We start from the raw sequence: 14,838 nt of genomic DNA on the forward strand, positions 1-14,838 counted from the left end.
TTGTCAGAATTGAAAACCATATTTATTTCCTTGTCTTTGAAAATACTGTAGCAGAACTTTCACCAGCACATGAAATGGATGCAAACTGACACAGGGTCGCAGTTTAGCAAAGCTTCAAGGTTTTACCTTGGCACCCATTTTTGCTGGTAAGACTCAAATTTGGTTAGTATTAAGTTGTCCTTTTTTTTGAAGGATTTTGATTTGGAATGTTGATTTTGAAGGAATGTTGGTGTTTTCTCACTTGTGGTAGATTAAGGTTGCAGCACAGGCAAAGTATCCACAGCATTTTTAATGGAGTAACCAGCTGCAGACATAGACTAAACAAAAGTTATGTGGCCTTCAGTAAGTGCTTTGCATATACCTCAGTTGGAAGAAAAATCTTACTTGCTTGAGTTTTTTTTGTATTAAAAATTTCTTCAACACATTTGCAACAAGTTGCGAGCATGCTCAAAGACAATTACTACAGAGTAGGAAGGGTGCAAGGATATGTTTTTGTGCCAGAACTCTCATTGGCCTGGGTGGAAACACCTATTTTGCTAGGTTAACGGTTGGGCTTGATGATCTTGGAGGTCTTTTCCAACCTAAGTGATTCTATGAATTATCAGACAGCGTGCAAACTCACTGAACATCATCAATAAAATTGTTGGTGTGGAGTGTCTTCATCCGTTCCTGTTGGTGAGAGAAAGATGGGACAGAAACGAAAGCCAACAAGTAGCTGAGGATTCTTCGCTTAAATGCATTTGGATGAAAGCCAAATCATGCTGTGCATTTCTTGTAATGCTATAAACAGTCTGAACATAATGTTATCACCACTTGTTTCAGGCAGTGTTATTTTGTGTGTGATGAATATATTCTGGAGGACTCTAATTAAGGAATAATAGGAGGCATGTTGAGTTTACAAGGCAAACGTACCAAGCGGATAAACTGTGAGGGAGCTCAGGTTATTGTTGAATAGAGCAGATTGCTTAGAAGCTTTGAAACTTTTTTCATGAAAATTGTTCCTGTTGAGTGACTGAGGGTGAGTTTGTTGCGAAGTCTGGTGGAGGGCCTTTTGAAATAGCCTCAAGCTATAGTGAAGGCTGTCTTCAGAAGACAGAAGCATGCTAACAGAACTATAATACGTGACTTCAGTTGTAGCACTCATTTCTCTTTTCTTTCATGAAAATACTAGACTGTTTTAAGAAAGGTCATTCTTAGTAATGGATTTCATTGTTACTAACACTGTTCTGGAAATACAGTGAGGGAAAGCAACAGGACTACAACCAAGGACTAGTGACTGTCCTTGTATAGTACCCTAAGTACAAATTGCTAATGAGAAGTGCTATCAATCTGTACAAACTGGGGGGAACAAGACAAGCTGACTTAGAGTGTATTAGTTCAAGTGGGCCGCACCAGTGGCAAACCTAAACATAGTTCAGACGCTCTAAGGATTTGAGGAACCACAGAGATGGGTGATTTTTTCACCTCATTTGTTTACAAAATTTTACAAAATATTTAAATCATTGAATAGTAAAGACACACTTGTCCCTTTGTATTTATTAATTCATAAATATCATAGTAAATTTCTTCATATACCTAGATTGGTACAATCACCTTGCATATGAAAATGCTTTTTGCTTGATGGTTTTCTCCAACTGCTCCTTGTGGCACACAGCTGCATGGTAAGCAGAAGAGCATCCCGCCTGTGCACATAATGCATTTGGTAACCTGTTACTGTTTCCTAGATGCAGTAAATTAATGGAAAGTTATGGAAAGTCTTACTAAAATACCGCTGAGTAACCTTTGAGAACTGATACATTCTACTTTATATGTTTATCCTCGCAAGATATTTGTAATCTACCACACATTTAGCTAAAATGCATAGCTATGCATGTATTGTAGCAATCACATTATTGGGGTTGAATACTTTGAACAGCTAAACATTTTTGTAAAAGGTCGGGCTTTTAATTCACATCTATTGGGGAAAAAGGTTTAAAAAAAGGCATTTTTTTTTATTTTTCTGACATCATTGTGAGATCTTTCTAGTAACTGTCTGTATGTAATGTCTTAAACTTTCTGCATTTTCATTTGCAGCCATTTTGTGATGAAAATATAAATACATGTGTTAAATACAGTTACTGTGCCTGTGCAATAACAATTGGCTCTGGGGAGCTGTTCTTTGTCTCCTCATGCAACATGAAAGGAGAAACGGGAGTTCATAAAGCATCGTTGTTTTCATTTGATACAACTTGCTCCAGGGAGCGGAGAGGAATGTGAAAAACAGGTGCCTCGCACATTTCACCAAACATTCTTGTTTTATTTTTTTGGCTCAACAGATGAGTACCAGACGTCTATAAAGCTTAACTCTTCAGCAGTGGTCCAGCTCAGAAACACTATTGCACTGGATAAGACAATATTCTATGCAGAATGAATCTAAACATAATAGTATAATATGGTGTTTAGGAATACTGTTTTTTTCTTTTCTTTTGCACAGGGAAGGGTTAAATAATCCAGTTCTGAGTAGCTTTTTCTGTTAGATTTTCTCACACATGTAAGCTATTCTTTGGGGGGGCGGGAAACATAGCTGTAATCTATTGTGTAAAGTATTGTGGTAGAAGTTGGGTTTTAAGCTATTCTTTGTAGAAGCAAAGTCTTATGCAGGTTTTTCTGGCATGACAGAAGGAATGGAAATAGTGCAGAAGAAGATGGGCTCCTTTGTGCAGAAATAGAGGGCTTTTCAGGGAGTTACTTTGTGTATGGATCCTTATAAACAGAGTTACATCTTATTTTACCTTTGAGTAAACTGAATCTATATGAAATACAATTCACATACACCCCAGGGAGAAAGAAGCCACTGTAAATATTTCAGTAGCAGAAATGTCAGTTCATTGCCAGACCATCAGTATAATACATTTGCAGTTCTGTTTTGGGTTGAAAAATTCATTTTGTTCCTTGGATATGAGACCAAAATTTCTATCTGCAATCTAAACTGAGGAGTACATAGTAAAATTGTTTTTATCTTTATTGTGTTTTTACTACAAGTATAGAATGTATAAATATCTCGCAAGAATATTATTTCAGCACGGGTGTAGTCTTTATCTTGACCAACCAGTATGTAGAAATGAATCCGATACACAACCCCTGTGGATATTGTGAGTCACAGAGTGTGAGGCCCACTTCTGGCAGTTCTCCTCCAGTAAAGGTGTGTGGACCCTTGAGGGCTGCAGTTTTCAAGTACAGTGTTCTGCTTCTTGTCAGTCTGTTCTAAGGAGAGATCCATTTTATACTTCTAGTCAGAGCTGATGCAACAGTTGTTCCCTGTTCCCTTATGCATGCCCTTTGCTGAAGGAGGTATAAGCACACACTTGAAAGCTGTAAGGAACCATCCCATTTATCATAAAAACTTGTACTGTGCAAAACACCAGTATCCAGCAACATGCTATTCAATTTGTTACCACAAGCAATGGAAAATAGAAGAAAACAGTGCTATGTGGATTCTTTATATCTTTCCTCACTGTTCAGTTTGGTCTGTCTTTTATCAAAATATATTTTTAATTTGCTCACTCAAAAAAAGACTTTATCAGACTGCACTACTTCTGGTTGCTCTGATGTTTCACTTCAAAAGTTAACTGCTCCCAACATCGCTAATTCTGGGTTGTGCATTTAATCATTAAACATGTATTTAATAATATTATAGGTTCCATGAATTACTTTTGGGAGAAAGTGTTTGTGGGTGTGAGAAGTATGTGGGCTGCTTCCATGTGTGAGGTCAAGATTGCTACTGAGATTACGTACATCTATTGCATATGGATGTTGTGCATGCAAAGCTGAAACATGGGGGTGTGTGACAGTTAAAAATCTGTCTGCTTTCGGAGTGCTGATAGCTTGCACTCAGCAAAAACCACTGGTGTCTAGTTCTCTGGGCAGTGTGGAAATTGCATCTCAACTTAGTTTTCCATGGATTTAGTTCTTTATTTAGAACTTAGATCAACTCCAAAATTCTTATGTACCACAGGACAGCCATAGTTTCTTGTATGCAATATTCAAAGCTTTACATGATTTCTGTAAATCATCTTAGAATCATTCAAGGCTCAACTCTGCTTCATTCATATTGGTGAATATCTGTGATTTCAAGTTTATGTTGCATACGAGTAAGAAAAGCACAGTAGTTACAGATGCCATAGAACATCATTAAGTTCCAGTTCAGGTTTCATTTAAATTTATTGTCATTGTTTGTTTCTGACATGTAACTTTATCCTGAACATGGTGTGCTTGTTTCTCATTAAGGCTTTATAGAAAGAGGGCGTTGAAGCATAAAATCGAACTGAAGTCCAACAAATGATTTGCATTAAAAACACCAATTCATCTCCTGAAACTGAAATTCTGCAGAGGCAACTGCAGATCATAGCACACTGCTACGAAGACACCAGCTCAACACTAACAGTTAGGAGATGAATGGTTAGTGGCTGTAGTTGTCTTAGCAGTTTCCCTTTTTTTTCTGCTGGTTACTTTTTACACAATTATAGTCTTGTTTTGTTTGTTATTACTGAGCATCTAGTGTAAAATTTACAGGGAGTTTTCTGTAGCTGATTGTGCCTTACCAAACTAGACTTCAGTCTTCTATTGAGTGCAGAAAATTCTCATTTTACATTGTGTTTCTTTGGTTTTCATAAAGTAAAGTGATGAAGAAGTTGGGGTCATGCCGGATCTTACGATTACTGATCTTTCATTGCAAGTGCCTAGGCTAGTTTAGGCAGTAAGGTTTAGGAAGAAAATGGAAGAAAGGTTGTTTATAGTGACCTTTTGATCTACAGTGAGTTGCAGTTGGTCATTCTTACTGATAGGATTTGGGCAGTCTATTCTTTGCTGTGTTTGTTAGTTTTGTTCTTTGATGTTTGTTTTGTTTGTTTTAAATTGAAAGAGTATACTTGGGGAATTGGTTCATTCCCAACTTCGGTTACTGTGTTAGTAAGATTATCCATTTTGAATGTTCATCAACCCTTGTTGTTCTGCCACAACTCCTCTCTCCTCCTTCCCCCAGAAACTAGCGTGTTTTTATTCTCGTGATCAGTTTAAGACTTCATATATAAATATATGCAGTCAGAAAAATAATGAAAAAGAACTTGCTGATTTATACTATGAAGCATAAAAACATTTTTAAAACCATCACTGTCTGAGGGGTGTCCTGGCAATTGCAAATCTGACCATGTGTAGTATGGCTGGAGGAAAGAGCTTCATTTCCTCTGAGGTATTAGATGCAAACCTCCATAAGACATGATAACCAGATTATCCTGTCGTTTTACTTTAGAATAGGTAGCCTAATATTTCAATTTTTTAAAAAATAATTGCTAATAGAAACATAGCTGAACAAATGTATCCATTTCTTTCTGCTGAAAGTAAGATCAAATCCTGTCTCACTTGGTAAGAGCCATATTAATGCTACTGGGTCATCACATGCTATCCTGTTTCCCTGCTTCTCTTTACCCTTGCTGACTTTTTACAGTTTTCTGACTCATTTTTCAAGACAGTTTTTTTCCTAGATGTTCATATCAGTTTATTTAGTCACAAGAAAATCTGAAAGCATTCCTAAAAATGAAAACTTCTGAACTTATGGCAAACACTCACTCACCAGTTTTCTAGAGCTCCGTGTTTCTTCCATTCCATCCGTTTGTTCAGCCATATGGCAGAATGATCTGAGTAGCTGATTATAGTGTCCATGTAGCAGATTATGATTTTGCACCAAGTTTTCTGAGAACCTTCAGTTTTTGAGTAGGAATAAGGGAAAGAAATACCTCTAATATACCTGTATTGTAACCTGTGAATATCAACCATGACAGAAATGAGGCTGACTGTGAGAGCTGTAAAAGTATGGCCCAAGCCAGGTGGGGGGGGATTCATCTCATGGACCTCTATATGCTGACATTGAAAACATTTACATTTGAACTACTCTTGTAGATTTTCCTCTGTAGTCAGCAGAAACAAGTAGGCACTTCCAGAGCATAAATAATTTCTTCCAGTGGTAGACAGGTCAGTTATTGTATGCTGCAAGTCCCTACATTACTGGAGTTCGATCAGATTAAGCCTTGAAGACTACTAAATGTGAAAGTATTAGAAGTTTGAAGCCTCAGTTTGTTTGCTTGTATTTGTTCCTGGAAAACATTTTTTTTTTCAAAATGCTGGAATTGCATTCAGTAGCGGAATGTTGTAATGTTTACGTGAGTCTGAGTACTTTCACTAGCTTTCATTAACACAATGTGTTTAATTGGACAACAGCAGCTTGTAGAATCTTCTGCTTATATAAGGGTCATTCACAAATGCAGTGAGTTTTTACTGAAAAAAACATGTTAGTCTGCAGTATAAGGAGATTCTGATAAGGGCAGAAAAAAGGTGTTTCTGAGAGCATCAAAAAGACCTGTCAGTCCAAATTGATCAGAATCCTTAACCCCTTCCTGAGACTTATGCCAGCTGAATTCAGAGATCTGTAATAAAAAATAAAACTAAAAAAAAATCTGCACCTGACTGGGTTTCTAGCAGTCTTGTACCCCTGCAGATTATTATTCAGAATGTTTCCTCCTTAACTAAGGCCATCTTTTTATGTACCATCTTTTTCTTTCTTTTTTTTTTGTATCCAGTTTATTTTTCAGTAAAGATTATGTTATTTATTATTACAGCAGCTGTACCTCAAAGTAAATCTGAGTATAAGCTTTTTTTTGCAACACCGAAGGCAGATTTGGTCACAGGAGGAGACTTTCCATTGAGAAAGGAAACTGCTGAAGTCCAAACGCATATGATTTGTCATGAAGCCGTGTCAAGGATTATGTGGTGGTGTTCTTGTTGATTCAGGTAGCCAAGTTTGCAGCAAAGCGTCATCTTTATTGTAAAGTTCTCCTTGTTTAACAAGAAACACGACAACAGCCATGTGTTTTTCCTTTGTTTATACCACCTCTTCATTGTGCACCAGTCTGAACGAAACATGATGTAGAGTTTCGTATTGCATAGATAATAACAGCCAGTCAGTGTTTTTGGTACTAAGAACGCAGACCATCCGTATTTTTGCCTTTTATTGTGAAGTTCGTGTGGCACTTTATCACTTAATTTGATAGAAATTTATGGAGAGAGTAATTCAGCTTGGAGAGTAATCCCTTGTCAAATGCACTTTGAGAGCTAGCTAACGTTTTGAGTTTGATGAAGCTAGGATTTGCCATTCCAGTTCTGTCATTCTCTGACTCATTTATAGCCTGATTAAAATTTTATGCTGTCTGTAATCAGGTAACTATGGGTCTTATTACTCCCTTAAAGTTTTGGTATAGGCATGATGTAAATGCCCATGGCAGAGAGAGATTACTGAAGCCTGATCTGTTACAGATTGTTTACTGGCATAGTTTTTATTTTTAACACATCTAGGATAATAAACCCCATTTAAACAATAAAAAAATGCTTTTGACGGTGAAGCTTATATGTGTTCTGTGAATACTTTAAGCTACAGAAGTGAAAACAATAATGGTGTTATAACTGCCTCTGTGCTACGGGTTTTGCTGGGACAGTACTGTTACAAAATAGAAGGAAAAAAAAATCACACCTCTAACCAGAAGTGTTATATGGGCAAAAGTTTCTCAAGTAGGCTTGGACTCATTTAGGAATAGATGTAACAGAAATCTCATAGTATTAGTCATTCTTCAGCTCTTTCTTTGAATAACGTGAAAGTTAGTAAACATATTTCCACTACTCATGCTCTGAATTGAGCTGGAACAGCTTATGGTGGTTTTGCATCTCAGAGTTTTGGTGAAATCAAAACCTAAGCTCTTTCCTTCATTTCCAAACTAATCCACACCACATCTATGTATGATTTCTCCAACCCTCTTGCAAGTCTCTTTTAGTTAGACTGTCTTCTTCTTTCCTTAATAGGAAATCACAGGATTGTGCGTGAGCTATGTAACTCTGGAACATTTGCTTGTACTGGTACACGCTGTGTGCAGAGCGCTAATGACCTTTCCAGTATTGCTTTGATACCGCACAGTTCAGGTCAGTTGGGGTTGGCAGTTATTATATAGCCCTGTAACAATTATGTATGTGGTAGTTTTGTTTTGCGGTAAGGGGGAGAGAACTACTGAAGGGATTGATATTTCAAAACCTTGATAATTGGTTGATATTTTTTCTCCTTTACCTGTTCTTATTATCATTGCAAACTGATTCACCAAAGAGCCCAGATCAGACGGAGGTATAGCCAAATGAAAGATCCCATTAGTTTCTGACGTGCTCAGCAGCCAGAAGGTGCCACAGGCACAGTTTTGGTTGTATTGATTCCAAAACATTTTTTTTAGTTGACGGTGAGGGTTATGACATTTGAAGCCATTTTAGGCAGAAAGCAAATACTGACCTAAACTGATACTTCAGATATTGGCAAAACATTGCTTGACTGTTTAACCAAAATTTTCTAATGGTTTATTTTAACTGAGTTTACACTGCCTTTACATGATTGTAGTAAAAATGTTGCTCTGAGATTTTGTGAGCCTGCCTGGTTCCTGCAATTACCCTGAAGTGTTAGCTGGTCAGCTATCTGAACAGCCCAATAAAATGTTAACTCTGCAGTGTATACATCATGCTAAGTACAGTTTATCAGAGAGAACCAACCTTTCTCTTAGTTGTCAATTGTAGCTACATGGGAATTTCAACTGCAGCAAAAGCAAGATTTATACAATCTTATATTAACATGTCAAAGGAATAAAATATGTGACTAAGTTTAATAAGTTTTGTCAAGGTGCTTGGTTTTACCACATTGAGACTTTATGCAAATATCTTATCAGTGTTGCAGAGTCCTGTGATCAGTTCCACGGTCCTGCAGAACAGCATTCAAGCCTGAGTTTTTTTATTTTCCTTGCTGTGAAAGACACTTTTGGAGTGAAGGGCATGGAACCCTTGTCTTTTGCACTCATTGCTCAAAAAATGTTTATCTTTCCATATTGTTATTGGTTTCGTTATGACTAATGACATCTGGTTTGTGGCTTTAGGGTCTCACACTACAGAATAAGAGAAGGAGCTTTGCATTTCTTTTCCTGTATTCAAATTCAGTAGCTGTAAAATCTATTGTCCCACTTTTTGAAATTTCCTTAAAGATCTTTCTGTTTGTTTTTTGAAAAGGTAGAGAAACTAGGAGTTAACATTTAACGTTCCTGGCAATTTAAACAAACATTTTAAACTCAGCTCTAAGTATTCCTTTGGTGGAGCAATCTTACTAGCTGGTTTTAGGTAAGTCATACTCATACCTGTTTGTGTTTTAGCTCATAGCACTTCAGTGGAAGCCAGCAGAAGTGTATTGAAGTGTTAAACTAAACCACTCACTTTGCCTGCTGTGCATTTTATGTCAGAGATGATGCTGATTTTCTAATCATCAGTTGTTTAGGCTATAATGGAGACTAAATGGTGATAAAATGCACAAGTTCAGAAAATTCAGAAGGTTTGTGTGGATATCTGCAATGCTTCTGTTTCTTCCTACATCCCAAGAATCCTCACCAGTATGTGTAGTTGTTTTACTAACGGTTTGAAGAAGCCTTCTGATATGCCCATCAAACTAGCCCTGCTTAAAAGCCATTGAAGCTGTTACTGCAGATGAGGACCAAGTCTGTTCCTTCAATTTCAGAATACTGTTCGGCCTTGTGTTAATCCTCATAATACTAGGTGACAACAGTTGAAGAAAACAAAACAGTTTTAATTAGCAGTTTGCCTTCTCTCCCCAACAAAATCAGTATTAAAACGAGATTTAAGCCCTCCAGCTTTTGAAACACATTCCACTTGGGCTGTTTTTTGTCAGCTATTCAGTCTTACAGAAAGAAGTGCACTCCCTTTCTTCCTCACTTTGAGAGCATGGATATCTTAATGGCAGTAACCAAATTGAACAGGAGTTGGGTTGTTGACTGAGCCTTAAAAAATTTCCTCGGAACATACTGTTGCAAAAGTGGTTTTCTGAGGTGTCGAGTAGTTTTACTTCCATCTGTCATATTCTGCTTTATCATGTATCAGGATCAAGCTTTTAGTATGGTAAGGACTGCATAACTACAAAAAAAAAAGTTTTCCCACTTAATAGAAATCACTATTCAATACACTATAGACAGCTTGGAAAAGACAGTGTTATTTTCTAGCCTGAGGGAGAAGAAGCATCAGGAAAAAGGATTCCTATTCGTATGCTAATAGTGGGTAGTGATACCTCAATAACCATTGCATTGATGTTTATATATCTTACCTATTGAATCATTCATGAAAAGTACTTATTCCCCTCATACTTCCCTAAATTTATAGACTAGATTAAAGTGAGCAAGATTGGTATTGAATGACACTTGAGTTATGCACGTATGGAAAAAAAAAATCTTATTTTTTGCATTACTATCGGTTGAGCTCAGACTTCATGTAATAGTGGTAATTGAAAGGTTAGTGGAAGTTTCCCATACTTATTTGAGATATGTGGTACTTGATTCTTTTAGTTAGGAAGATAAAAATGTTAAGCTATGAAATTTACCCTGTTTCTTGGACACATGTATATCCTAGCAAAACATATTTAGCCCACAAGAGAAAAAAAGAATTGTTAGTGAGAACCTTGAGCTGAAATTTCAGTGCCATTACTCTTAATTAATTCCACTTTTAGAGTCAAAATAAAGGATCAGAATTTTGGCAGCTTGGCAGTGGTTGTTTGTTTTCAGTGAAAAATAGCTATAAGGAACTTGTGTTTTGTTTTTTCTTTGTTTTTCCCTTTTGCTGCTATGTAAAAAATAAACGATGCAGTAACTCTCAAATGTTCTGATCCTCCAATAATTGCACAATTACAATGGAAGTAATCTGTCTTTTGATTTTTCCAATATTTCTTGATGTTACCAAACAAATCAGGAAGCAAGCAGGAATCTGAAAAATAACCATGAGTGGGCCATCCCATTTTAGTTTTGAAAGTCTTGATTTGATTTTAACATTTATTTGTAGAGCTGAAAGATTTTTTTTCTATTCTTATTTTACTGGAATACATTTTTTCGTTGTTTGTCATGATCAAAAATGAAAGTTGACATTTCTTTTTGAAGGTGGCAGTACTGCAGAGGTGGTGACTGGGATCTGTTGATTAAGGTTGGATTAAAGGACCCATCTTTCACACCATTCTGGTTAGAAATATTTTCACTTATAAGGATGATAAACAAATGATCTGAACTAGACCTGAAATGCTCAAAGGTCATGGTGTATGGAGTGTAGTCCCGAGATTGCATTTCTGCTAGCTTTTGGACACTTGGAAAGTTTTTGATGGCTTTTGTATCATCTTTTAAGACTTTTCAAGGGCAGTAGGATAGACTAAAACATAAAGGTACCCACAAATTGTTGTTGTTTAAAAAAAAAAAAGATTTTTTTTTTTAAAACAAACAATTTCTGATTTGTTTTGGATTTTGAAGCTTTAGATTTATATTTTCAGAGATTTTTCTTTAACAAGGTAAGGATTAAGAAACTTGCTGTGTGCTAACACTGTGTAAAAATTTCATTAGTACTCCTAGTCCATATCTGTTTTTTCCAACTGAAACTAATGATGTCAATCTTCTCCTTCACGTTTTGGCAGCAAATATCTTAAGGTAGTATGGGAATTGATGAGTTTTTCCTTTCCCAGTTTACCTGCCAGACAGAAAACATAAATACTTTGCACCTATATGTTTCCTGGTGTTCTTTAAACCACCAGCAGGCTGTTAGGGTCTATTCTGTGTTTAAGGCAGAAGAAAACTCATAAAACCTGCTGGCTATTTTTCATTATGCACATATATGGGACAAAGAAAAGTTTTGTTTCTCTCTCCCTGTCATTTTTCCTCTTTATAGTTTTGGCCTGTGATCTCAGACTGCTTCTCAAGCACAAAAACATCAACTATATGTTGTTAGGTTTCTTTTTGTACTATAGTATAGCACTAGGAAGCAAACTGAAATACCTGTGCAGGGTGGAGAAATGAGTAAACGACATCAAAGCTTGAAATGGGTTTTGCAGTGGCACAGAAATAGACAAATTTTAACCATCTTTTTCTTCAGTGTCTGCAAAGACTAAGATCGCTAATGAATCACTACACGTTTGGTAAGCATATTTCTTCCCCTATTATTTTTGAGTGTTAATGCTTTGGTTTTCTGTGAGCTTTTGGCAGTATTACAAGTTCTTGTTCGGTGGGTTCAGGGTGGTTTAGTTTGAGGAAGGAGAGGGGAGGCATTGTGTGATGCCATAAGGACCTAGAAGATGTAATGAAATATATGTAAACTTAAAAGCAACACCTCTCTCTCCCACTTCAAGCAACTGTGTTTAATTATAGTTACTATGCAGATTGGATGAATTTCTGAAACAGGTAATTTTGTGTTTTCAGTTTCTCCTTAATTCATGGATTTTGTATTTTCTTTTAAGGCTGTTCACTGCCTGGCGCTATTGATACAAATACTAATGATTTGAAAACAATTTAAAAATGGAACAATGTCACACATTTAAGAAAGTGTCTGAAAGGGAGGAAAGATGACCTGCTTTTAATTCAGTACAGAATGCCTTCTAAAATGTCTGTCTTGATGCTGTGCAGTAGCCCACTCTGAAGAGGGAGTCTGTCATGGTTAACCCTGCCAGAACTGTGGGCTGCTGACAGGGAGAACATGTTGCGGTGGCAACTCTGCCATCCAGCAAGAATAAAATATGCTCACTTTCTGTCCTCACAGTTGGCTTTCTGCCTGTGTCTTGGACAAGTTTTCTAAATTTCAGGAGAAGTCTCAGTGCTTACTCGGAATTTCTGATAAAAATTTGTGGCTAGTTCTGGTGGGATAAGAAGGTTGTGGAAGTGAGCAATGATTTCTTTGATCTGTTTGTTCATTAGGTTATTGTGAAGTCCCTGAAATTCTAAGGCAATCTGGTATCATACGGACTACAAAAGAGAGCCCTAGGCAATACCTTATTTCTGCATACTGTCCAACACATGCTGACAATGAGTGAAGCTACTTGGCGCTCTCTTTCCATCCCCCTTGTTCTTATCCTTTTTGGCTCTAGACTTACTTAGTAACTTATTAATTAAATAGTAACTTTAGGATTCAGCCCTGTGTGTTTTAAAGTCTGGGTTTCATCATCAAGGTGTTAATATAGATGGAAAGTACTTCCATAAATTAAAAGATAATTGCAGACTAGGACAGATACCAAAATTTGACCAATATAGTTCTTAGTAACTTTCTTTCACTAGGCTTCTTTAAAGTATTCTGTAATGTTACTGCAATTTGACATCCAGAAAAGGTGGAAATTATTCCAGTGGGATAATTGATCAAACTTATTTTTCAGCATAATTGAAATTCAAAATTCATTATATTAAGAAACAAACGTACATTGCTTTTGTGCTCTTTATTGTAGCTGGCTGAGATTTATTAGCCTACATCTGGAGGTTTAGAAGGGCCATTGTAGTTGTAGCCTCCATGCAGTTTTGTTGCTGTCCTTTAGCTCATTTTTGTTTTTATATTATAAATTAATGATTGAGAGATTGCTTTTAAGGTTGACAGCACCACGCTTAAAGGAATAAGCCCCACTCCAGCTTTGGTTCTTCAAGTGAGCAAGTGTGTGACTAGTTCTTAAATTCATTGGAACCGTTCATAAGTGTTTTGTGTAGATGCTTTAATGGTTGAGGCTGGGTAGCCCACGTCTTGTAGTTTTGAGCCCATAGCCTTTGTGTTTTCTAGTCAGGGCTTGGTTCTGTTTCCTTTCACAGTGGCATGACTTGAGAGAGAGAATTAGAGTTCTGTCGGAATCAAACAACAAACCTCTCTTCTCCCCCCCAGCTTTCATCTCAACTACTTTTAATCTTTACTATGGTTAATAATTTTATAATGTATGAATGACTCAGTTGTACCAAATCACTCTGGGCTGAAAATCCACATGCAAAATCTAATTAAATATTTTGTCTGATACTGATTGTACTTATATGATGCAAATTTAACTCCATGGAGATGAGTTAACTTATTCTGGTTTTATGAGGCCAGAGACTCTGGCCCGTTGTTTGAGTGGAATGGTGGCAAGCGAGGGAGAGAGCATGTACTACCGGATTCATGGGTGTTGGTACTTGCTTAGCCACTGGCATGTTGTCTGGTACGGAGGAGTCACTTAATCACTTTTCCATTATAAATCAAGAATGATGATATATATAGTAAAGCCCAAGAGAATTGCAGGTTATAATATGTAATGAATGCTGTTTGGTGTAAGGATCAAAAGAATTGCAAGGGTTAAATGACTTATATTCAAGCAAAGAGTAATGCTTACACTTCCAGTATAATGTAAGGAAAAGATGATAATGGTTTTGGTGTGTTTTTTTGTTGTTATCTCTGAGCCAAGGAAGTATCAGTCAGTTTTCCATATGTGTTACCTTTCTCAGTGTGGTGTAGGAGTAAGGGAGAGAGAAAAATCCTCCTCTCTGTTAGCATTACCTTTGGCATTTATATTAAATGAGGATTAGTAGTATGAGCCATTTTTTTCATTGAAATATAATGCTACAAAAAAACTATTTTGGAATGAACAAAATTTTGGGTTTGCGCTTGTTTTTTGCTTGTTCAGGTTTAGAACACCTGCTTGTTGATCATGTCCAGGTCAGAATTGTTAGAGTTAACGTATCAGAGCCCTTGCTAATCTGGGCTGTAATTTGTACCACTACAGCTGGGTGTTTGCACTACTCAGCCTCCTAGTACGAGTCTACAGAGAATTCCTGTCCTAGGTTTCCTCCTGAGAGCTTGGGGGCGGTGGTGGTGTGAAATTAAACACATTTCCAAGTAGTCTTGATGTCATGATCAGTATTCTGCAGTTGCTTCTACCTGTCAGGGACTATTTGAGTTGCACAATTTGGAATGTTAAGC

At 36.8% G+C, this 14,838-nt stretch overlaps 1 protein-coding gene across 7 annotated transcripts in view; it reads left to right on the top strand.

Annotated features, from left to right (window-relative positions):
- Window positions 1-14,838, top strand: part of RORA (RAR related orphan receptor A) — a 433,189-nt gene that overhangs the window by 232,239 nt on the left and 186,112 nt on the right. The window contains exon 1 of one of the 7 annotated variants that reach the window (XM_083851045.1): window positions 8,052-12,058. The exons of the other annotated variants lie outside the window; for them this stretch is intronic. Within the exon in view, the coding sequence (XP_083707171.1) occupies window positions 12,040-12,058 (19 nt within the window). The 5' untranslated portion in view covers window positions 8,052-12,039. Of the gene's footprint in view, window positions 1-8,051; window positions 12,059-14,838 lie in introns of those variants that run through there. 7 annotated transcript variants of the gene reach the window in all.

Source organism: Anser anser, assembly GCF_964211835.1.
Source record: "Anser anser genome assembly, chromosome: 10".
Lineage (NCBI taxonomy): Eukaryota > Metazoa > Chordata > Aves > Anseriformes > Anatidae > Anser > Anser anser.